The sequence below is a fragment of the Hippichthys cyanospilos genome, chromosome 17, assembly GCF_059441005.1.
Source record: "Hippichthys cyanospilos isolate Australia breed blue-spotted pipefish chromosome 17, RoL_Hcya_1.0, whole genome shotgun sequence".
NCBI lineage: Eukaryota > Metazoa > Chordata > Actinopteri > Syngnathiformes > Syngnathidae > Hippichthys > Hippichthys cyanospilos.
Genome location: NC_142385.1, coordinates 4,731,753 through 4,756,809, shown reverse-complemented (window position 1 = coordinate 4,756,809; position 25,057 = coordinate 4,731,753). Strand labels below are relative to the sequence as shown.

General features: G+C 42.5%; 1 protein-coding gene across 2 annotated transcripts in view; it reads left to right on the top strand.

Moving 5' to 3' along the window:
- rbfox3a (RNA binding fox-1 homolog 3a) overlaps positions 1 to 25,057 on the top strand; it is a 484,791-nt gene that overhangs the window by 407,085 nt on the left and 52,649 nt on the right. For both annotated transcript variants that reach the window (XM_088438810.1, XM_088438809.1), the window contains 2 exons: positions 16,611 to 16,859; positions 18,871 to 18,942. In XM_088438810.1, the coding sequence (XP_088294936.1) occupies positions 16,611 to 16,859; positions 18,871 to 18,942 (321 nt within the window). The remainder of the gene's footprint in view (positions 1 to 16,610; positions 16,860 to 18,870; positions 18,943 to 25,057) is intronic.

Genomic DNA, 25,057 nt, shown 5'->3' with positions numbered 1-25,057 from the left:
AGATAGGAGGAGCCCCTTTCCAGGCTCAACAGGTTGAAGTGGATGGTGCGTGTACCAAATGCATACAAATACAGAGAAACACATTGTTTGATATTGGGCAGGAAACGTCCAGTGCAAAGATGTTTCGACAGCAGGCGAAGCCACCGGGCAGGATCCTCCCCACAGTCTGGCTGTGGGCAGTGGGTCACTGCCAACAGAAACGGCACAAAGGAAGTGGTTCATCCCACTACCCGCAATGGTCAAGCAGCGCAGGGCCGGATGGTGGCGTTCAAATAATCTCTCACGGTCTAGTCCCCTCCCCACATCAGGAGAAGAGGGGCAGAAAGGAGAGTAAAAGAGCTACAATCAAACAGACACATTAAATAAATGCTTGTGTGTAAAAATGTGCTTTTAGTTGGGATTTAAAGATTTCTACTGAGGTGGCTGCACAAACTTCCAGATGTAGGGCATTCCAGAGTACTGGTGCACAAATGGAAAAAGCCCTTGATCCCGCGGACTTCTTATAAGTAATTAACAACATCTTAAAGTCACATCTCAGGTGAACTGAAAGGCAATGCAGGTTAGCAAGTATATGGATAATATGATTGAACTTTCTTGTCCTTGTTAAGAGTCTCGCTGCTGCATTTTGTACTGACTACAAACTCTTGATGCAAGACATGGAAAGTCCAGAAAACAATACGTTATTCGATGTACGATGAAGAAATAGGTCTAAAATTACCATAACTTTGATAGCTTCACAAGTGAAAGAATTATAGAGAACATCAAAAATTTACAAGGGCATCCCCTGTACAAAGCTATCAGAAAAGCAACAAAAAACTGAAAACTCCATTCGGAAAAAAAAGAACCATTGAGAAGATATCCCACTTCCCGCATCTGGGAGGAAGCCCCTTTCAGGCTCAGCAGACTGCAGTAGATATCGAGTGCTAAGCTAGCACATTGTGCCAATTTAAACAGTAAGTGTCCACCTCAAAATTCTGCAAAAAGTGTGCATGGCAGCTATCAAGTATTCCTCAGCATCAAGATTTAGATAATTGGAAAATAATTTTTGTCGAGTTTTAAATGTAAATGAGAAAATTCTAAATAAAAATATACAAAAAAATAGTATAACTATTGTGAAAGTACGCACACTAAAAAAAATGAACTTGTGCAATGCTTGCTAAAATAATTAACTTGTGCAATGCAGTTACATTGTTTAACAAGAAGCTGCTGTATTTTCAGGGAGTTGTTCATTACACAGTGCAGGAATATGTAAAAAGACAATTCTGATAACTAAACAAACAAAAAAAACACACCGCAAAAATAATACTGATAAGTTGATGAATGACCTTCACTTGCCACTGAAAGTAAAATTGAAAGTATGTCTGACAATTAGGATGCTTTTTTTTTTAAAAAAAAAGTGATACACTGCAACTTATACCAAAAAATTATAAATAACATTATGTTGGATAAACTCTTAGTTGCAAGGCTGACTGCCGGAATACAAAAGACAGAAAATTGACTTTTTGTTTCTTTCTCCTGTTAAACCAAACCGTTACTTCAAACCTCAGGTATGATGCATTGAACCATGACTTCTGTGAACTGTTTAAACTCTTATAAAAATTACACCCTTGCTTTAATTTTTTGTGCTAAATTAGCAAACAGTAAGTACAGACAAATCTCACGTGCCACTGTTCCAGCCAAGATGAATGTCACAAACAAGTAGAACTCAAATAATAGATTATGCCAATCTGCATCAGAACTCAAAAAAATAAAAGTACTATACAACCAAAATGCCATCATTCATTGATAGATCCACAAATATTTGTGTGTGCCATTGTAATAAAGCATAGCACTTAATGAAAACTGCACTTATACTGCACTTAACAGTTGTAGTTATCAATAATATAGTTATATATAATGAATGATAAGTAGATGACTCAAGTATCCATCATTTGGGCTAAATCCCAGCTGAATGACAGGTTAAGTGGTGAAGTACACCCTTGACTGATCACCAGTTAGAATCTTCAATTAGCCTTACAGGTATATCTACTTTTCTTAATGGAAAGAAACAATTAATTGAGCGGAGATCATACAAACTTCAAAATCATTGCTACCATGCCATGTCTTATCTGACTGGCTGGAAAAGAATAATAATTGCTCCAATTTTATTGGTTCATTGTGCGACATTTAAAAATTCCAATTTTAGGCCGACATTGTTACTTTGTTTTATGATTCATTTCCTTAGAAAGGGCTACTGTCAGGTTCACCTGTAAAACATTTGTGAGAAACTATACACAAAGAAGTAGAAAAGGCATTTTTCTTTCTCGTGAATGAGGAGAACGAAGAAGGACTGCACAAGTACAATTCTAGCGCTCTCTGAAACAGCCTTACAGCACCCTGTCTTTTTATTTGTTCAAGATGTCCCTAGGTACAAAAATATTTGCTGCGCTGAAAGATTAGACAACAATGTTAACTAGTTAACTACTATGATGAGGAATACAGTTTAGAGTCCATGCCATTATCTCCTTCATTAGGAACAGGAAGCACGACGGGTCAGGTCACAAACCCCCGTAGGGTCAAATGCCTGTTTCTTTCTTGCAGCTGATTGAGATGCGTCAATTCCTCTTCCTCACAACCAACAATAACAGAAAACATTCTTCCTAATCCATCAAAATACTGATCACTGAACAAACATACTAACTGATTGCATAACAAACATATTAAGTGATTGCATAACAAATATGGGACAACCTATTTGCAATTATTCTAATAGCTACAGTTCCAACTGGCTTTCAAATTATGAAGAAATTATGTAAGAAATCTTCAAGCTGAAGATTATAACAACTGACTGGGTAAAGGCACACCTGATTCGCCAGTCAGTCTCCCAGTTTATATACTGTATACCAGGGGTGTCCAAACTTTTTTGCTCCCAGATGTACTTTCCCAGGTGCCAACCTTGCAGTCAATGACACATTCGGGACAATGAGCTGCCTGTCAAGCCACTGTATAATCGTAAGGGCCAAACGTTGTGAGAAGGCATAGTTTGAATAAACTATATTTATGAGATAAGATAGATAAGACAGTCATTATTAGCATTATACCTGCAGTACAAGGCAATGGAATTTTGACTCAACGAGCTCGAACGATCCAAGAACATTCAAAGCATTTGCGGTACAAGTATCGTGTCACACGAAGTGCCTTGGTACACTTTTATTTTGAAGTTCCCTCCAGAAGCATCGTCGTGACAACGCTCAACTAACTTGAGAAGCTTTGGTGTTGTTCTGAAATCACGTTCACACAGTGTTAGTTTTGTGCTAATTTTTTTTGTTTGTTAATTTTTGTGCGATGCCATGCGGCCAACCAACAATAGCTAGGCGGTCAAACGATAGACCACGGCCGACGCATTGAACACCCTTGATGGAGACTAACAACCACTCACATTTGGATTCAAACTTTTTTCTTCCTAATGCGCATTTAATGAAGTTGCATGATTATGGGATTTGGGAAGAAGCCAGCATACTTGAAGGAAAAATAACAAAAGCACGGGGGAGGACATGCCAACTTCACAATGGAAGATTAATTTCTGACTTCTGACAACATGCCCTCACAATCTAATTGCTGTGTTTCAAAAGAAATCTTCTGGAAAAGGTACCTTTACTGATGCTCCTGAACTTATAAGATAAACAGAAGAAGAGTTACTTCAAATTGTCACTTATATCAAATTACCATTCCACAGCAACAGTAGACATTTCTTTTCTTTTTTTTAGGATTGCATATGATTGAAAATAACCGGCAGCTAAAAAAAAAGCAGTCGAATTTCCAAAATAGTTTTTGAACGTGTGGCTATAGAAGAGCAAATTTGAATGAGTGTGACACAGCTGAAAAGCTAAATGGCCTTGACAAGCCTCAGTTAGCCTGCACAAATCTAGCATTGCAATCCCCATACTGTACAGTATACATCAAGTTGAATGTGTTAATGCAGGGGTGTCAAACTGGTTTTAATTGGCAGGCAACATGGAGGAAAATCTATTCCAAAATGGGCCAGTCCAATAAAATAATGTATATATTTATATAACTTTAAAAAAACAACTTCACATGTATTATTTTTTATACTGCCCAAAAATGTACAGTATAAGCACATTACTGTTAAAATAGAACATTCACATTACTATTAATCATAAAACATTTCAAGTTTTTCATTTATTGAAAATAATCTGCTCATTTTTATACTTTATATTACATAATCATTTTGCAGGCAGGATTCTACCCGTTCGGGACCGTCCTCGCCCGCAGACGGCATGCTTGATACCCTTTTGTTAGACGTGTCAAACTCATTTTTACCATGGGCCACATTGTAGTTCTAATGTTTTTGTCGGAGGACCACTATGACTGTGAAGTCAAATAAATGTGAAGTATCATCCTCACACATTTACACATTTAAAAATCAGAGGCTGCTAAAACCTGTTCAAATGGGGTGTGGATGAAAAAAAAAAAGAAGTTGTAAAAGTTGAGGTCAACTTGAATATTTTGCACTTTAGCCAGAAACCTGAAGTCATATTTAACACGCAGGCCACAACCAACTGATGTGGTGGGCTGGATCTGGCCCCCGGGCCTTGAGTTTGACACCTGTGAGTTAAGGTATGCATGTGTTCTCTAAATAGGAGTGTTATGAAACCCATTGCTCCAGTATATACTGTACAATTATTCAATAAAATATATATTTTTTAATTTCTTGCTCCACACGGTTTAAAGACTGGAGACTGATGTAAACAGCCTTAAACTTCACCTCTTTTCCTTGATGTATCTTCCAGCTGCCTCTCATTAGTTTGGTGGCATATTTCTATAAATTGGCAGACAAAATCTTTCAGTAGACTTCTGAGTTAAATTTCCTGCTGCCATCATGCGGTATATCAATGAAGATAAACGAGCCTGTTTCCAAAGTAGCCATGCAAGCCCAAGCCATGACATTACTGCCACTATGTTTCACAGATTAGCCTTTCCATCACTTTGGTAAAGGTTAATCTTTGTCTCCCCAGTCCATAAAACTCGCCTGTGTACTATTTTTTATTTTTTTTTGCATATACAAGTCTGGTCTTCCTAATGAGTAATTCATATTCCAGTGAAGCATATGTGCTTTTGTTGATGACCTTCAAATCCACCCCCTGGAGGTTGTTGTTGACGTCACTAACAATTTTTTCATGGTCCAATGTTTCTGTTGTCTGAAGGTTGTTTGATTGATTTTTCATCTGCCCTCAGCTTCACAATTGCTTGCTTTTCACCCAAAGATAGTTCTTTGTTATTACATCTGTAAATAGTATATGTCTTTTCAGGCAAAACAAAACAAAAAATCTCTAGGAGGGATTGTATGTGTTTGTGTGACTATACAGCATTCCCTCTCCACCTTGCGCTTCACTTTTTGCAGCCTCAGTGGGATCATCACTTCAGGGCAGCGCATGATGCACTACAACACTCACACGCTCAGTCCTAAAGTGGAATCTGAAGCAGTCTAACAGACCTAATACACAATCTTGTTCAAATGAAGGTGCTTTTGCTTAAAAATGAACCACTTCTCTTCTACATTTGACACTATATATAAGGGCATTTTGCCAAGAACTCGACACAACTCTAAGCCTGTGCACCTGTGGCTGTGACGAGCTGTGCGGATATTTACATGTGGGGTAAGGTGTGGGCAAATTGAACAGAATGACAACACAAACTGAGACTGGCCCTTTAAGAATAGTTGCAATGGAATGTGGTAATGTGTGGGGCGAGGGGGGGGATGGTTTAGGGTTCACTAGGTTTAGGGTTCACTACAACTTATTCATGCACTTTATTTATGTACGAATAATGTCCGGAGGGTGGGGGTAATAGTTCTAGGGGGGGGGGGGGGGGGGGGGGGGGGGTTCCCAGTCCCCAGCCCCCATTAACAGCAAAAAACAAGGGAACACTGTATACAGTATGTGAATGGATGGATGGATGGATGGATGGATGGATGGATGGATGGATATACAGATAGTGTATCTTACATTCTAAAAAAGACATTGCATGTTATTGAACACATTAAATAACGATATAGAAGTGAAGCTCAGCCATAGTTTCCCTAATAAATGCAGTGTGATAAACAGTTGCCAGCTGAAGGAGGCGCTGAGTGATCTTGACTCAAAGTACTCTGGCTTACTCCCACAGTCAAGAACATGAATGTTAGATTAACTGAAGACCCCAATTTGGGTTTAGGTCTGCGTGTGAACGGTTGTCTGTCTTTATTTGCCAACCCTGTTTCCAGGGTGCACCTCCCAATCGTCCTAAATCAGCTGTAATAGACTCAAGTCTCCCAGGGACTGCACAAGATAAATGGTATAGAAAATGGATGAATGGAAGGAAGATTGAAAAGAGCATCACATTCTGAAAATTGTTGCAAAGCTCAGGCTCCTATATTGGATGTGTAAGAGTAGATAGGTAGGTTGGTAGGTGGGGTTGGATAGATAGATAGATAGATAGATAGATAGATAGATAGATAGATAGATAGATAGATAGATAGATAGATAGATAGATAGATAGATAGATAGATAGATAGATAGATAGATAGATAGATAGATAGATAGATAGATAGATAGATAGATAGATAGATAGATAGATAGATAGATAGATAGATAGATAGATAGATAGATAGATAGATAGATAGATAGATAGATAGATAGATAGATAGATAGATAGATAGATAGATAGATAGATAGATAGATAGATAGATAGATAGATAGATAGATAGATAGATAGATAGATAGATAGATAGATAGATAGATAGATAGATAGATAGATAGATAGATAGATAGATAGATAGATAGATAGATAGATAGATAGATAGATAGATAGATAGATAGATAGATAGATAGATAGATAGATAGATAGATAGATAGATAGATAGATAATTGGTCCATTGTATGAGTATAGAGAGATGTTTTTTTGTTTTAGCTGTTTCTAATCTTAAATTAAAATTAAATTTACCAGAGTGCATAAATAAAAAATGATTATCAAAAAATGTGTACTTAAAAAATAACTTGCAAAAAACATGTAGAATTGGAAATTAAAAGTACAAAAAGCAAACTATTCAGAATTTTCCTTACCAAAATAACTTGCTTTATTTTGTTCTTTCTGATTTTGATGAAATTATTGTTTGCCATGTAAAACATTATTGCCATGTGTGTGTGTGTATATAAACCATCTACCCCCATACATTTCAAACATGGAAATGTTTTAGAGTGAACTGATACATAGCATACAAATTCTTTCAAAATAGCATGAATGCTCTCATTGAAATTTCCTGCCACACTTTGACTATTATATTTTGTTTTCATCCTTGGCTGCTTGGATTGACGTATGCATGAGTAAAATATTGTTTTCTTATTAGCAATGCGTAGCTGCACACATGTGAAGGAACTCAACAGGCACAGACATATGACATGCATGTCTCTAATGTGGCGCTCAAGTCCAAACAGACATTGCGCGCGGCGCTCTACTGAGCTGAGGAGAAATCAAGTCGATGAAGGAAAAGGATGTAGAAAGGGGCTCGATGGTGAAGTGATAGATGGATGGATGGAGGGAACAGGAGAGGGGGAGAAGGCTGGATAGCATGATGGAGCTGATAGTAGAAATCATTTACCAGCACAATTTGTTGACAAGGATCTGGGAATGTCTCAATGTGTCAGCTTCTCAGTCACTTTGATGGATGATGGAAGTTTGCCGTCTTTAACACTAGCTCTCCCTTACCCTGTTTCTTTTCCAACTGCATCTTTTCTATCTCAAAACCTTATATATATATATATATATATATATATATATATATATATATATATATATATATATATATATATATATATATATATATATATATATATATATATATATATATATATATATATGTGTGCGTGTGTGTTTATAATTTTGAGGTAAGACTAATTTTAACACATTTTGGAATGACGCTGTAACATAACAAAAAGCGAAGCCGGAATAATTGAGTTAACACAAAATCCATTCTTGTTTTCATGGCATCTAATTGTTTCTTAGGTTTTAGCAAAGTATGAGTTAATATTTCACAATTAGCTAGGGTACCCCCAACGAGTTGACGGTTTTGGTAGCCTATAACCATGAAAATATATGTTGACATGTTTGTCTCCATTAGTGATCAATGGGGTGATATTTTAGCTGCAGGTCAGATGCTGTAAGGTACGAAAGCGTATTGATAGGGTTCCTTGTTTGAGTTAAGCTGACTTGCCTCAGGGCACAACTCCAACCTTCTATTGACTGCATAGAGATTAGCAAGGGAAGGGAAATCTAAGCAAAGACTGACAAAAAGGGAATAAAATAGAGAAGATGTGTTATCCTGTAAAATCTAACATTTTGCTGTCCATAACTAAAGACAATGGTGTCGACTAAATGTTAGATCACGGATCACCAACTTTTTTGAAACTGAAAGCTACTTCTTTGGTACTGAGTAATACTATCAGTTTATGCGAGGACCCTGATATTGTTATTGATTTCTCACAATAATTAAGAATCAGCTGTAGTAAATATGTAAATCAAGTGTAAAATATAATGTATATGTCATAGATGCATAATTGTTGGTAAATTTCTGAGAAAATCACAATGTTCTATCACTTGTAAACTATTTTCATAACAGGTCTGCGGCCTAATCATGTGAGACTCGGGGGCTACCCAGTCCCCGCGGGCACCACGATGGTGATCCCAGTGTTAGAGCTTCTGACCAATAATTGCATCAATGATTGTCATCATCCCTTTGACACATTTAGCAGTAAATGCCGTTCAATAGCATTTCTTGCAATTGGCATGAACCGTGATATTGCTATCTTAAATGTTATCCACTTTACACCGTTAAATAATTCAACATTAAATTTACTTTTATCATTAGTTTTTATTGCTTAGAAGCTTGCTTAATCCACGTATTCTTTTAGTACTAATGCTACTTAATGTGTTGATGGGGCGCCTTTCTCCTTACATTACAGCGCATTAGCTAGATGTGGTTGTTTTTAATGCTGTTTGGATAATTATAATATATCATCAGTAATTGATAAAGAGTGCATGTCTACTGAATTCCAACTGACAATGGAATTTTTTTGTGAACTTTTAGTGTCAGTGAGTTAATCATTGCCATTATAAAGAAAGAACAGAGCTACAGTATATAGGCAATGTTGAGTTTCTCCATAATTTGTTGAAATGGTGTTATTTATTCGCTAGAAAATTATGGAGGGAAGACAAAAACATTACAAAGCATTGCTCGCCTCGCACACTGTGACAGACCCTGCAGAAGCTGAGCAGTATAGTCGATAATAAATGGACGCTTGCACCTAAATCTACCACATATAAGAAGTGTCCCATTTGATTATCGTATTTTTGCCTCTGACTTGCTGCTGGCCAGTTGATTTTTTTTTTGCTTCATTTGTACGAGCCAAGGTAAGCCCTAATTTGTGCGTAATGCGTCTCTAACCTGCGGACTCAATGGTGACTCTCCGCCAGTTCTAGCAAGGCAACAGTCTGCGAGCCATTGGCAAACTGCTTTGTTATGCTCGATGCCATCAATCTCTATGCATGAGAATAGCCAACTTCAATACTGCTATTGATTGTTGAAACCTTTGAAAACGGCTAAGGTCAAAGCCTCATCCTTCCTCAAAAAGTTGCTGAGATTGATTATTACATTTTTAAGCTATATTCCATTAAGGTTTGAAGCAGTGCGGAAGAATAGTGACTTGCTCATATGTCAGACGGATTCATCATCATCGGTTGGAAGAAATTATTATTCGGCAGGCATGTAAATTAGAAGAAGAGCCTGGTCAGGGGTGAAAGAGCATGATATTCATGATGGACTGAATAAGAAGTTACTTCATCAAAGACAGTGAGAAATATGAAGACAAAATGGACGTGTACTAGAAACGCTTCAAACTTCAGTCTTTTGTAAAAGCATGTTGAATATGTCATAATGAGTGTTTTCCATTTGTTTCATTAGATCCCCATTTACTTTTGTATGTTGTATTGTGGAAGTACTTTTTGTTAAATAGTGGCTGATACTTGGAGAGTTCTACTTTCAGATATCAATTCTCAGTTTCAAAAGTAAAAGAACAATCAAGATAATGTCACAGTCCACCATTTCAGCCACCTCACTTCCAGCTTCACCACACCCGCTCAGCCCTCCTTCTAATCAGCCTCGAACACCAACACCTGCAACCATTTACCCGCTCAGTATAAAGCCCGGTCACTTCCCTCCACAACCCGCCAGATCGTCTCTATGCGCTACGCCGAGCTTTCCAGCAATTCCTCCTGCCAGCCTGCCTGTTGTCCGACCCTGTTCGCCCTTGACCTCCCGATTGCCTGCCGAATTGACTGGATCCTTGGTATTTCGACCTTGCCTGCCTCTGACCACCCGCTAGCCTGCCGTCTTTACCTGTATGCCCGAGCCCCCCTCCCGTCTCGCTCCCTTTGCCCGACTCCCAGCCAAACCCCAGCTCTCCCGACTCCAGAACCCCCCAGACGTCTGTGCCACGCTCCCGTCAGCTCCCACGACTACCCGCACCTTCTGTTCAATAAACACTCTGCCATTGCCCTTACCAGTGCGTGCCTGCTCTTGGGTCCTCCCTCGTCCCGCCGTAACAGTACGATCTGGCCAGTCCAAATGGACCCAGCGCGCCGATCCCTCATCCAGCCGTCATCCGCTCCCGATCATCCGCCCAATTTTCTGCCTCATGACCGGCCCGAGCCCCAAATTGGCGTCCCGGAACGCTACGAAGGTGATCCCGAAACTTGCGAGGCGTTCCTAACGAATTGTTCACTTTTGTTCGCCCTGCAGCCCCGAACATTTGCCTCCGAGCGCGCTAAAGTAGCGTTCGTCATCAACCACCTTACGGGCCGAGCCCGCTTGTGGGGAACGGCGGAATGGAGGAGACGGTCACCCGCGTGTGCCTCCTTCCAGGCGCTCGAGGAGGAGATTTTAAAAGTCTTTGGACTCAGCTACGCCAGTGCGGAATTGGGCCGGGGCCTGCTCGAGTTGCGTCAAGGCGACGGAACGGTGGCGGATTACGCCATTGACTTCCGGACGCGAGCCAGTCAGAATAAGTGGAACGGTCCCGCACTCGTAGACGCCTTCCTTCATGGACTGTCCAGCCGTCTTAAGGACGAATTAGTTTCTCATGAACTCCCCGTCACCTTGGACGGGGTGATTAACCTGGCGACGCGGATAGATATCCGCTTGCAGCATCGGCTACGCGAACTGCAACGGGAAGAGACGCACCAGAGGGCTTCTCCGCCGGCCAGAGTGAGCTCCCATCTGGCGACGTCAGCTCCTCCCGGTGGCGGGAGTGCGCCAACGCAGCCAGCTCGCGCGCCCCTGACTCCTGAAGAGCGGCAACGCCGCCGCTCCGCCCGGCTCTGCCTTTATTGTGGGGAACCAGGACACTTTATTTCCGCATGCCCAGTGAAAAGACCAATCCCGGTCCCGAGTAGAGTAAAAATGGGTCAAGTGACTCTTTCCCTGTCCCGTGACAGAGCCCTCTTACAAGCCCAACTCCTGCTGTCTGATGGCCCCCACACTGTAGGCACCCTGGTGGACTCTGGGGCTGACGCTAACGTCATTAGCCGGCAGCTAATGATTCAACTCGGTCTCAAGAGCTTCCCTCTGCCCAAACCCTCACCTGCCCATGCCTTGGACGGGCGCCCCCTGGGGGTGATAACTCACCAAACCGCACCTCTCTCTATGCGCTTGTCAGGCAACCATGAGGAAAAAATACAATTTTGCATCCTAGATCATCCGCAGATACCGCTAATTTTGGGGCTGCCTTGGCTTTGTCGCCACAACCCTCACATCAATTGGGAGAAGGGAGTCATTTTGGCTTGGGGCTCATCATGCCATCTCTCCTGCCTCAAGCGCGCATCTGTTCCTGATCCCCTCGCCGCTCCGCCTGCGCATGCCGATATCGCTGGTGTGCCGCCTGAGTATCACGACCTTAGCCAAGTCTTCAGCAAAGCGCGTGCAACCTCCCTGCCTCCCCACCGCCCTTATGATTGTGCAATTGACCTATTGCCCGGGACAACGCCTCCAAGGGGTCGCCTATACTCTCTGTCGGGTCCAGAACGGCAGGCCATGGAGAGGTATGTCAACGAGTCGCTAGCGGCGGGCATCATACGTCCTTCCTCTTCTCCGGCGGGGGCAGGGTTTTTCTTTTCCGAGAAGAAGGACAAGACTCTCCGCCCTTGTATCGATTATCGGGGCCTGAACGATATCACGATTAAGAATAGATATCCTCTTCCACTAATGACCTCAGGGTTTGAGCTACTGCAGGGGGCTGCCTACTTCACAAAGCTCGACCTACGCAATGCCTACCATCTCGTGCGGATTAGGGAAGGCGATGAATGGAAGACTGCCTTCAATACCCCGCTCGGACACTATGAGTACCTAGTCATGCCCTTTGGACTCACCAATGCCCCAGCGGTCTTCCAGGCACTACTCAACGATGTCCTGCGGGACATGCTCGACAGATTTGTATTCGTTTACCTGGATGACATTCTCATCTTCTCCAAGACGCAGGGTGAGCATGTTCTCCACGTTCGCGCAGTTCTGCAACGCCTGCTGGAAAACTCTCTGTTTGTCAAAGCGGAAAAGTGTGAGTTTCATGCCTCATCAGTGTCCTTCTTGGGCTACATAATCGCTAAGGATAGCATCAGTATGGATCCCGCAAAAGTCTCGGCTGTTACTTCCTGGCCAACGCCCGAAACCAGAAAACAACTGCAGCGCTTTCTTGGCTTTGCTAACTTTTACAGGCGATTTATCAGGAATTACAGCGCCACGGCAGCTCCTCTTACGGCTCTCACCAGCCCCAAAACCCCTTTCCGGTGGAACCCAGGTGCCGAAAGGGCCTTCCAGGAACTCAAGCACCGCTTCACATCGGCCCCAATCCTTCAAATGCCAGATCCTGGTCAACAATTCATGGTCGAGGTTGATGCATCGGAGACTGGGGTTGGGGCCGTTCTCTCCCAGCGGTCACGGAAGGATGGGAAACTCCACCCTTGCGCATTCTTTTCTCAGCGCCTCTCTCCCGCAGAGAGAAATTATGACATAGGAAACCGCGAACTACTTGCCGTAAAATCCGCCCTGGAGGAATGGCGGCACTGGCTGGAGGGAACGAAGATCCCCTTTGTGGTGTGGACAGATCACAAAAACCTCGAGTATATCCGTCAGGCTAAGAGGCTGAACTCCCGCCAAGCTCGTTGGGCATTGTTCTTCACCAGGTTCAACTTCAACCTCTCCTACCGCCCAGGATCCCAGAATATCAAGCCGGACGCCCTCTCCAGGCAGTTTGAACTTGAGGACAGTTCATGCCGGGATCCCGAGACTATCCTTCCCCCGTCATGTGTCATTGGCTTGCTCACCTGGGAGATCGAGGAGAAGGTGAAGTCAGCTGCCAAGGGGCAGACTAAACCAAGCCAATGTCCCAGTAACCGTCTGCCTGTCCCCGACTATCTTCGTTCCGAAGTTCTACAGTGGGCTCATTCTTCGAAATTGACTTGCCATCCCGGCATTCAACGGACCCTGATTGTCCTCAGGCGACGGTTCTGGTGGCCCTCTATGGAGAGGGACGTGCGTGAATTTATCCAGGCCTGTCCCATTTGTAGTCAGAATAAATCGTCACATCAGGCTCCTTCCGGGCTGCTGCGCCCCCTTCCTGTTCCGCATCGCCCTTGGTCTCATGTTTCACTTGACTTCGTGACCGGTCTACCTCCATCAAACGGTAACACAGCCATCCTGTCCATAGTTGACAGATTCAGCAAAATGGCTCACTTTGTTCCCCTCCCGAAGCTTCCCTCCGCAAAGGAAACGGCACAACTCCTGATTGACCATGTTTTCCGCCTACATGGGCTTCCCCTTGATGTGGTGTCAGACAGGGGTCCTCAGTTCAGGGCGGCTTTTTGGAAGGAGTTTTGCCGGCTCATTGGCGCTACGGCCAGCCTGTCCTCCGGGTTCCATCCGCAGACCAACGGGCAAACGGAGAGAGTAAATCAGGAGATGGAAACTGCCCTCCGCTGTCTGGCATCCCGAGACCCTGCCTCCTGGTCGGCCCAGCTCCAGTGGGCAGAGTATGCCCACAACACGCTGACCAGCTCCGCCACAGGAATTTCCCCCTTCGAATGCGTTCACGGCTACCAACCTCCGTTGTTTCCGGCTCTAGACGACGACGCCACCTGTCCGTCTGCCCTTGCCTTTGCTCGGCGGTGCCGCCGGACATGGGCCCGAGCCCGCTCGGCCTTGCTGCAGGCCAGTAAACGCTACACTCGGACGGCCAATAGGCGGCGTACTTCGGCCCCAACGTACCAGGTGGGTCAGAAGGTCTGGTTGTCCACTAAGGATTTGCCCCTTCGAGTGGAATCCAACAAACTCGCTCCCCGTTTCATTGGTCCCTTCCCCATCCAGAAGGTACTGAACCCGTCAGCTGTGCGTCTTGCCCTACCTCGCTCGATGCGTGTTCACCCAAGTTTCCATGTCTCCCGAATCAAGCCTGCAATAGATAGCCCCCTGGTTCCCGCGCTTCCGCCTCCTCCGCCTCCTCGGTTCGTTGATGGGGGCCCGGTGTACACAGTCCGGCGGCTGCTCCGCTCCCGTCGCCGCGGCAGGGGCCTCCAGTACCTAGTGGACTGGGAGGGGTATGGCCCGGAAGAGCGGTCTTGGATCCCAGCCCGCCAGGTTGTGGATGCCTCCTTGGTCTCTGACTTTCACCGCCTTCATCCTGATCAGCCATCTGGACCGTCTGGGCGTCGTGGCGCACCCCGGCGTGTTGCCCGCCCCCCCGCCCATGGGGTTTCCCCGGCCGTTGGCCTTTCCCTCCCGCCCAGTGGTGGCCTTGGGACGTCGGGAGCCGTCCCTTGATGGGGGGGTTCTGTCACAGTCCACCATTTCAGCCACCTCACTTCCAGCTTCACCACACCCGCTCAGCCCTCCTTCTAATCAGCCTCGAACACCAACACCTGCAACCATTTACCCGCTCAGTATAAAGCCCGGTCACTTCCCTCCACAACCCGCCAGATCGTCTCTATGCGCTACGCCGAGCTTTCCAGCAATTCCTCCTGCCAGCCTGCCTGTTGTCCGACCCTGTTCGCCCTTGACCTCCCGATTGCCTGCCGAATTGACTGGATCCTTGGTATTTCGACCTTGCCTGCCTCTGACCACCCGCTAGCCTGCCGTCTTTACCTGTATGCCCGAGCCCCCCTCCCGTCTCGCTCCCTTTGCCCGACTCCCAGCCAAACCCCAGCTCTCCCGACTCCAGAACCCCCCAGACGTCTGTGCCACGCTCCCGTCAGCTCCCACGACTACCCGCACCTTCTGTTCAATAAACACTCTGCCATTGCCCTTACCAGTGCGTGCCTGCTCTTGGGTCCTCCCTCGTCCCGCCGTAACAGATAAGTTTCTATGAGTGCAGTACTTTGCAAAGTTGTTTGAGATTGAGTAGTATAGTCGGACACACTTATATCAAAATGTATTTCTTTATTATTATATATATATATATATATATATATATATAGTGAAATGCAGTGAAATGAAGATTTTCAGTCAAAAGGCAGAGGCATGTGCTGTTGGGAATAATTACTGATTATGTGGAACGATATTGAAAGACATGGAATGAATTTAAATTTGCTTAAATATGTTGACATTGGACTGTTTTGAATGAGTCAATGCATGTGGCAACTGGAAATTAATGTTATTTATTTATTGGTATATTTATGTATTTAATTTTGTGATGTTTTTTTTCCAAACTAGACTTAATTCACATTGATTATTTTTGAGTTATTAGCGGAAATACAGATTTTTGACAGAGATGTCCATTTTAGTTTTTCAACAAAAAAACACAACCTCCCTAGGAGCTTGACTTTTCAGCAGCCATCCAAATTGTAATCAACATGGATGAAAGTGATAAGCCATTAGTAGACAGTGCGCACTGTTGAAATACGAAGGGGCCAAAATTTTAAAAGTGTGTCTTGCCACGCAAGCTCCCATCACTTTGTCGTTCGTTAATGGTGAGATCATATTTTATGTGTGCATTATATCCCCCCCGACACAACAAACATCTCAAGCGTTGCCCGTTCCGTGGTGATAATAAGTTGTGGACCCCTGATCTAGCAGACAGATTTCTAGTTAGCAGCTCGCGCTAGTAGCTAACTCTTGCATAACTCTTGCACTCTTGCAATCATAGCCCTTCGCCTCACAATTTTCTGCATTCATTCTCGTGGCTATCCCGTTCATCAATTCCTAGCTCACCATTGTGTCATCTCAAGTTTGCATGGCACTGAAACGTTCCGTAATGCAGGACGTGTGTTATTCATTACAGTAATGTCGGTTGAATTTGTTTTTCCCCTGTCCTGCTTTAGTAGTTGGAAAACTATTTTGGGTGGCCTGGAGTTTATTGTTTTGTGTTTAATATTTCATGCTGGCTGAATTAAGATAGCTACACCTTCCAGAAGTAAAATTTCAACTGCACAAACATTTGGGCATTTGAGGTACCCCAGCGATTTGGACAATACAAACAAGTAAACTGCGCTAATATTTTAGTTTGTTCTAATTTCCCTCCTCCTTTCTCTCACAGGGTAATCAAGAGGCCCCAGCTCCGCCTGAAGCAATGGCTCAACCTTTTCCACCGGCCCAGTACCCTCCTCCCCCACAGAATGGGATGCCCACTGAGTATGCTACACCCCACACTCACCCACCGACTGACTTCACAGGCCCAAATACGGTTGGCGAACATGCCCTGACGCTGTACACGCCGACACACACGCAGAGTGAACAGTCCGTGAATGATAGCAACGTTCCTGCACTCACGGCCAACACGGTTACGGTGAGTCAACGCTGCAAATCCCTCCCCAAAAAAATTAATATGATCCTTCACAAGATCATTACATTTGTAAAATGGGCTACTTGCATTAACCATTTTCAGTAAATAAAAAAGATAAGGAAAGTCTCTGTTTAATATCAGTTAGTACCTCACCTTTGTGTCAGACGTACGGTTTCAAGATTTAATAAAATAGTTAAAGAGGAAGTCAAGTCAATGATGTTCTTTAAAATCAAACATTCTATCTGGCACCACTGAAGTAATTCAAGTATTCTGATTAATATTGCATTTGACAAAAATGCTGGAGGCATTTTTTTCTTGCCTCGGATACCCAATAATTAGTGTATACATCAGAAAAAATATCAACCCAATCGCAGCAACAGTTGTTAATGCTCTGCTCACCAGTAAAACACACAGAAAAGCTCTGAGAAGGCCCAACTTCTAAATCAAGTTTAGTTTACCAAATAATGTATGGGCAAGAATGCCTTGGAACACTTTAATTTAGAAGTTGTTCCTGAACACACTATGTTGTTCTAAAATGACATTCATTTGTCAATTCAGGGCACTAATAATGGATTTAATTATGCGGTCATTGACATTTTGGTGGAACACTTTTTGTCTATGTTAACCTGTGGCACGCATTCCAATATAGAGACCTCTAGCATAAATTAGCCGCTATCTAGGAGGGCTTGAGTGCTCTATATAGGCTAGCATGATGGATGTCACATTTGGGCCTAAGCGCAACATGGCAGCTTCACCTCAGTGAGTCTGCCCCAAGGCAGCTGTTTCTACATAATGTAGTTTACCGCCACTGGCGTGTGAGTGCATTAGGTAAATATTTTGTCGGGGTAAGAGCTTTGAGTAACTGAGGTAGGTAGAAAAGTGCTATTGAAGTGCAAAGACCATTTACCGTATTGAGACTAAAGAGACTTAATAGAACATATGTTTTGACATGACTTCCCCTTTAAATATTCTGGGCAACAGGTTTTTGTAGAATGCCAATCACTATGGATTAGTGATTTTCAAATTTGGGGATTGAATCTAGCCTGTGTCCATCCTGTGTGGAGTTTGCATGTTGTTCCCTTGCTGCCATGGGATTCCTCACATTGTTCTAGCTCCCTCCCGCATTAAAAAAAAAAAATGCATTTAAGTTAGGATAATTGGCCCTAAAGGTGTGATTGGATATTTGTCTTGTATTTGTGCCTTGGGATTGCTTGGCGAACAACATTCTAGATGTATATCCCCCCCTCGACCTAAAGTCAGCTGGGATAGGGTCCAGCTCACCCGTACTACTAAAATGACAAGTTGTACAGGAAATGGATGAATGGTGATTTATTCAGATTTTTTTATGCCCATTGCTGGATATGATGTGTTTTATAGTCTGGTGCAACATAAGGCACTTAAAATGCAACGAGTGAATTGCTCAGTATTCCAATGAAGTCGAATGCTTGATTTACAAATGGAAGCCTTTCTGAATTTGAGTGCCAATATCTGCAACTGTCCAAATAGTGCATGAAAAGTCAAGTTGGGAAAGAGCTGATATAAACTGTTTCGAAAAGTGTAGGCACTCACACTTGCAGGACAAGCAGTTCAGCAAGTAAAACAAGTAAAAACATCTATTCCATCAAGAAAAGCCTTTACTTTCTGTTGATGTTTTTTTGTTTGTTGTTTTTTTTTTTAAATAAAATATGTTTTACACTTCCTATAGACACACAGATTGGGCAGTACACTAATGTTTTATGGGGCTGCTGTTGTTTACAGGACTGCAGCGTTGCTTTCGGCACATCCAAAGCACACCTGTAGCTTTCGGCGTGGTTTCCTCAAAGAATACTAATTGGTTAGCCCGACACTTGTATCCTGGAAGACCTTGCAAACTGAGATATACTGTTGGAGCTATTTATGACTTTGAGTGCTTTAAATGTTTGCTCTAAGTCAGCAATTTTTCAAAATGTACTTCTTGTGATGTGTGCAATGTCAGCAAGCAATCCTTGACCCAAATGGTTTGTTTTTCTTTCAGTTTTGCTTGCTTAAAGATGGTTTCTCAGGGGAAGCTGTGTGGAGAGAATGTTCTCCTCACCACAGTTACAAGGTAGACTATTGCTTGATTTGAATGCAATTTTTACAATCAAAAGATTTCATTCATGTGCGGTGTGCCGCTCACCTTTGAAGCCAGTCGGGTTTTAAGATAATTGATACGGCGAGTTGAGCTCAAATGCTTTTGTAGTGGTGGGTGGTACACTGTGAAGCCTGCAGGGAGTCAATGAAGCCTTTCTTGTTGACTCTAGGACCGTCTTTCTGAAGTCTCTCTGAAAGGGAGCTTCACACAACATAGAACTTAAAAAGTCGAAAGTACCCTATCCTGAGGGATCCTCCAAAATCTGGGATATTGCATGAAGAAAGTAAATGAAACCCAAAAGATATGCCCAAGAAATAGATTTTATTTTGTATTCTTTTCATCTTTTGGCCTTGCACTGTATAACAAAGTATTGAACATTTGAACACACGTGGTTTCCGTTTTACTAATGTATGATTGGCCAAATAGATTTGTAAAGATATACAATCATGCCCGAGCATGTTCATTCTGCACTAGCACTCATCTAAAGCGGCTGAGAACTGTCAGGAATTGGAAGAAGTGCATGCTGGGAATGTTTGGTAATAGTGGTGTAACCCCCCTAAAAAGAAAAAGAAAATGTAGAATTCCCATATGTGTTGCAGAAGGCACATTTAACTTTTGAAGTTTAACTTTCTGGAGAAGCTAGACAAATCAAATTTGCAACACGCTCTTTCTTTGTTTTTGTACGATTGTTCTGAGTCACAGAATGATCACTACCTGCCACTGTAGTCCACATATAGCAGAATCCCCAACTGTGTGACTGCGGGTACATTTCACTTCAGAAGTTTTACTTTCTAGAGACACTAGACAAATCAAAATTGTAACACTCTCTTTGTTTGTTTTTGCACTGATGTGCTGAGTCGCAGTGTGATCATTACCTGCTTCTGTAGTTCAGTGATGTCGTGCTGAGATCGCATCCGCGCTCACCTGCTCATTGGAAATACTGTAAATATACAGCTGGGATCTAAATGGGTTTATAGGCAGGTTTAGTTGTTTAGGGCAGTTTGGGATTCGTGGGGGATTAGGTTTGTGCATGCATATGATCGAGTGTGTAATTTGAATGTTTAAGTTCATAGAAAAGCTATGCTTCTGCACCCCCGCCACCACCCACCCACCACAACCTCACACACACACGCACGTGCGCGCAACCACACACACACACACACACAATCACAACATTCAACTCATTGGCACCGTGTCCTTGGTGACAGCAAAGTAAGTTTGGTCTGTTTGTGTATGATAATGCTAATGTAATTATTGCCTCATCCTTTCCTGGCTGCTCTCATACTATGGATGGTGGATGCAATTCAACACTTTTAAACAGCAACAAGAGAAAACAAATAGAGTTCAGCTCTATGACTGGTTGAACTGAGTTGAGCTTAAAACTTTATCAATTGCACGCTCAGACTTTTTGTGGTTGAAATTGTTTCTGTTGTGTCTTTCTGTTATTTGTTATGATAACGTAAACGATGTATGTGTTTGCTTCAATGGTCTTGAACCCATTTTTGAGGAGGATTAATTAATGGAAGTCATTAACAATTCACAGACAGTAAGTAATGATATTTGTGAAAGTTTTGGGTCCACTCATTGATCTTAAAATTCTGGGCCATGTTTTTGTGTTGTGCTTGGTTGAGGCTTGCGGTTCAAAGCGTGGCCAATGTGGTGTAAAGCTAATTGTTTGGCTCCACCAACACGGACTCTTATCCTTTTAGGGCTTTATTTTGTTCTTTTTTCATTTAAACTATTAACCTTGGCGGCTTTAACGATCTTGCCTTGTGATGTCACGTTGATCGTTTTTTTTTAACATTTTATTGAACATCCAAAATTACAAATTATCAACTGCTGTGACCCAAATGTTGACCTCTAACATCCAGGGAGTGTTTTCTCTCCTGGAGTCATGTGGTATGGCACCCCAGTGATTTTATTTCTTGGGGACATCTTTTGAGCACTTTTTTTTAACCCAATGTTTTACACACTCAGAATCAACATGGAGTCCTCAATTTTAATGTCACGGTGAGTGTGCTTTGTGGCTCTACATCCCTCTTTCCGCCCAGAATGTATGTCAAAATAGTTATTACCACAACTTCTTGGAACAGTACTGTTGGCTCCATCGCAACTCACTAAAGTTTGAGTTTATCTTCAAAGTCTTAAAACAAGGAATAACACAAAAATACCATAATTCTCCAAATATGAGACACACCCATGTTTAAGACCCACCCTTGACTTTGAGTCAAATTCTGATATTTTCTATGTTACCGTGTATAAGACGCACCAACACTTTGGCAACATCATAAAAATTATATATCAAAACAGAGGGAATCTCATCTTCCTAAACTCTTCTTATCCATAAATGATATATTTGTTGTGCAGAATTAAGTGGATTTCAGATTTCTGACATTGTGAGCGGGCAGTGAATGCAGCGCCAGTGTAACATGCTCCAAGCAGTTGTTTTTCCTTTTCCTCACGAGGCGGCTTGAGTTCATTTTGCCTTAAATACTCGAAGTTGCACAGTGTCCGTGTTTCACCACTTTCATGATTATGTGTATTTGCGAAAAAGCCGCAGTTAATAAACAAGTCAAATAGAATACCTTTTCGTGTTCCATAACCAGAGCACCTGGATGCTTACATTGCCACTCTTCATTGAACCAGCTCGAGACATCAGTACTTTTGCATGATCCTCTCCGTTTTAGTAATACTCCTGTTTGTGAACTGGGATGGATTCGGACACGGTTTCAGCCTGCTCGCTCGCTTCTTTTATTGATAATAATACCCTAACAACCTCAGCTAACACGAGCTACTGTTAGCTGCATTTGCTGCTAAGAGCCACCTGCTCTGTAGCTCTCCTTGTTACGGTATTTATTGTGAACAAGATAATGGCCGATATAAAATGATCATTTGTGCATCAAAACTCAGTTTATGTGGTTGACAGATCTTGACAGATCTTCCTCGAATGGTGTTGATTAAAAAAAAAAAAATCTAATGTAACCATTTATAGGACACACCCATACCTATGGCCTTCATTTTGGGGAAAAAAAAGTGTGTCTCCTATTTAGGGAATTACAGCAAACAGAAGGCGCTAAAGCTCTATGTCAGTGGAGGCAAGCATTTAGTTAGCCAAATATTTGGCTCCACCAACAGTCATGCGTTGAACTGTGCTTTCCAACCAGAGATACTCACTGTTTTCATGTGCAGCGTAAGTCTCACCCAAAGTGCAGCCCAACTGCGCATAGATGACATTTTCTTATATCAGGTATAGTCGTAGACAGGCGCAGTCAGAAATGTGCATTTGCGCCGTTGTGAGTGTGAACAAAGCGAATTTGATTTCTGACCAGTCAAAATGACTCCTCATTCATTCATCCGTTTTGTACTTCTCATCCGGGGTTGGATCGTGGAGGCAGCAGCTTTAGCAGGGAAGCTCAAATTTCCTTCTCGCCAGCGTCTTCGTCCGGCTCCACCAGACGGATCCGCAGACGTTCCCAGGCCACCCAAGAGACATGGTCTCTGGGGCCTCACCCCAACCTAGAGAGGGCAATTCACCTTTTTCCGACTTTAGAACCATGGTCTCAGATTTAGAAGCGCTGATCTTCATTCCAACTGCTTCATAGTTGCTTCAAACCGCTCCAGTCAGAGTTGGACATCACAGCCTGAAGAAGCAAACAACACCACATCATATGCAAAAAGTAAAGCTGCTTTGCTGAGACCCCCAAACTGAACCTCCTCAATGCTTTGGCTGCACCTAGAAAGTTCATGCAAGTAATAAACAGAATTAGTGACAAAGGGCAGCCTTGGTGGAGTCCAATCCACTTGCGGACCAAACTGACATCGTCGGTACAGGCACTGAACAGCCCTTACAATCCATCATCTCTTCATTCATCATCATCAATCATTCATTTGGCATCCATCATCTCATTCCTTTTAAATTCAGTGTAGATGAGGCGTGCAGTCTTCATGACGAGATCATAACAGACTTACACGCTGTAGTCCATTTAGGAAATCGGCAGGAGCAAAGTACTGTACATTTATAAGGAACCGCAAGATCTCCACTTGTGGATGATGTCAACTTGGCCATTGTATATTGGGTACTTAGAAACCACATTCTGGCCTGCCAACACCAAAACCCGCACACCAGTTGTGGGATGTCAGGGATGTGCCTGTAAATAAAATATATTTAAGATGAAACTGATCATATTAATCCACTTAATATGACAACAAAACAGCAGTGGAGTACAGAATATATTTGCCTGTGGTTGATCGGATTTAACAAGATTACTCTACATCACCTTCAGCACAATTTTCAGAAAGTCTGTCACAGAAGTTCTGTCACGAAATTGTCAGGTGTGCCAGGGCCTTGTAATAAAAATAAGGTCCTCAGTCTGCTAGAGAACCAGGTGCAGCAGCAAAAAAAAAAAAAAAAAAAACCACAATAAACAGCAGTTGTCTAGGCATGAAAATTAAGGAATGCTCATTTTTGCGCTGAGCCCATGTGAATGTCTATTAAAACTGGACCCTTAGACTTTCTTATTATATCAATGCATCTTCATCTAAGCAGTGTTTATAAGTCGACCTCATAACAATTATGTATACATATTGTCGATAAATAATAGCTTAACCATGTTGAGTGAAATATAGAAAGTGCGGGGTAGGACTAAGACCTTTTTGCACTTCTTCCTACTCCCTTTGAACATATAAACCATACGGAACTGTGATATTAATTCATAATTGTTTTTTCTTTCTTGCTATTTTGTTTTTAAAATTTGTAATGGTTTTCTGAGTTCATCAAACAAAAAAAATAAATATAAAAAAAAAAAAAAAACAGAGGGCATCCCAAATAAGTGAAAAGGATGTGCCTCAACATAGCAATGTTCTATTTGTGTGATTTTCGACCCAAGATCAAGCTCCGTTCCGCACTTATTAGACGTTTTTGACTAAGATTAGCTGCAAATGTATTCGCCATTAGTTAAAAAAAAAAATCATACTATAAACTAGGAGGCTTGTGCAGACTGAAAACTGGGAGGTTGTTCAATTCCTTTGTAGATCTTATTATGCTGCCCACAACTAACACAGCTTGCAAAATGTAGTCAGCTCGTACATATTCTTTTACAACTTCATCAACACATTTCGTAATTTTCAGCTAGGTTTTTACATTTTCCTGAATAACTAAATGGAGAGATATTGTGCAGTTTCTTCAGCAGTTAATCTGTTGTTATAGGACATCACATTCTCACAACAGGTGAGACATATATCATTCTATTTTTGCTTTATTTCTCTCATTATTTCACACAAACATTTCACACTTTGAGGAACAAGACCTCTGTCTACATTTGAAGCCATTGTCTTCACTTAACGGGTCTTAGTCGGAAATGCACCCACAAAGTAGGTGGTCAGGGTGAGATCCACATAGAGGCCTAGAGCTGCATTAAAGCTCCTACCTATTCAACTTTTGTGTGTATGTGTGTTGGTTTCTGTGTGTGAGAGTGATGTAATGCCATTATCCTCACTTCCCTGTCGTTCCATTTTTACCGTTCTCTGTTCAGTCAGCACTTACCCCATGTCTTGCATTTCTGAATACTTCCTCCCCACCCAATCATGTGCGCTAATTCTCTCTCTTCATTCTTTTGCTTTTTCTGTCTACCACTTTCTTCTCTCCTCCCATCTCGCTGGCTCTTGCTCCAAATGCTGCTATCTTCAGCACTTCTCTCATTGATTGGAGGCCGGATAAGCTGACATCATCTCTCCATCTCAGGGTTTTGCCCTTATTCTTTCGCTCTTCCTTTTTCCCTCATGCTGGATGTAGGTGGCTGGATGACTTTGCTTTTGCTTCCTCACAGCAAACATTTTGAAAGGTGCCAAGGAGGAATCAACAAAGGATGAACCAGAGAATGAGGGAAAATCCATCTCTATCTTTTAAACTTGAAATAAGTGACAGAATCATGATGGGTGCAAGAAAAAGCATGACTCTTACCTCAGTTTGATATAGATAGATATACTTTGAAAGATATACTTTGAAAGACTTACTTTTACTCTTATTGAAAGATTCATTGATCCTACACCCGGGCGGCTGCCCAATGCCACCGCCATTGGTTTACTACCA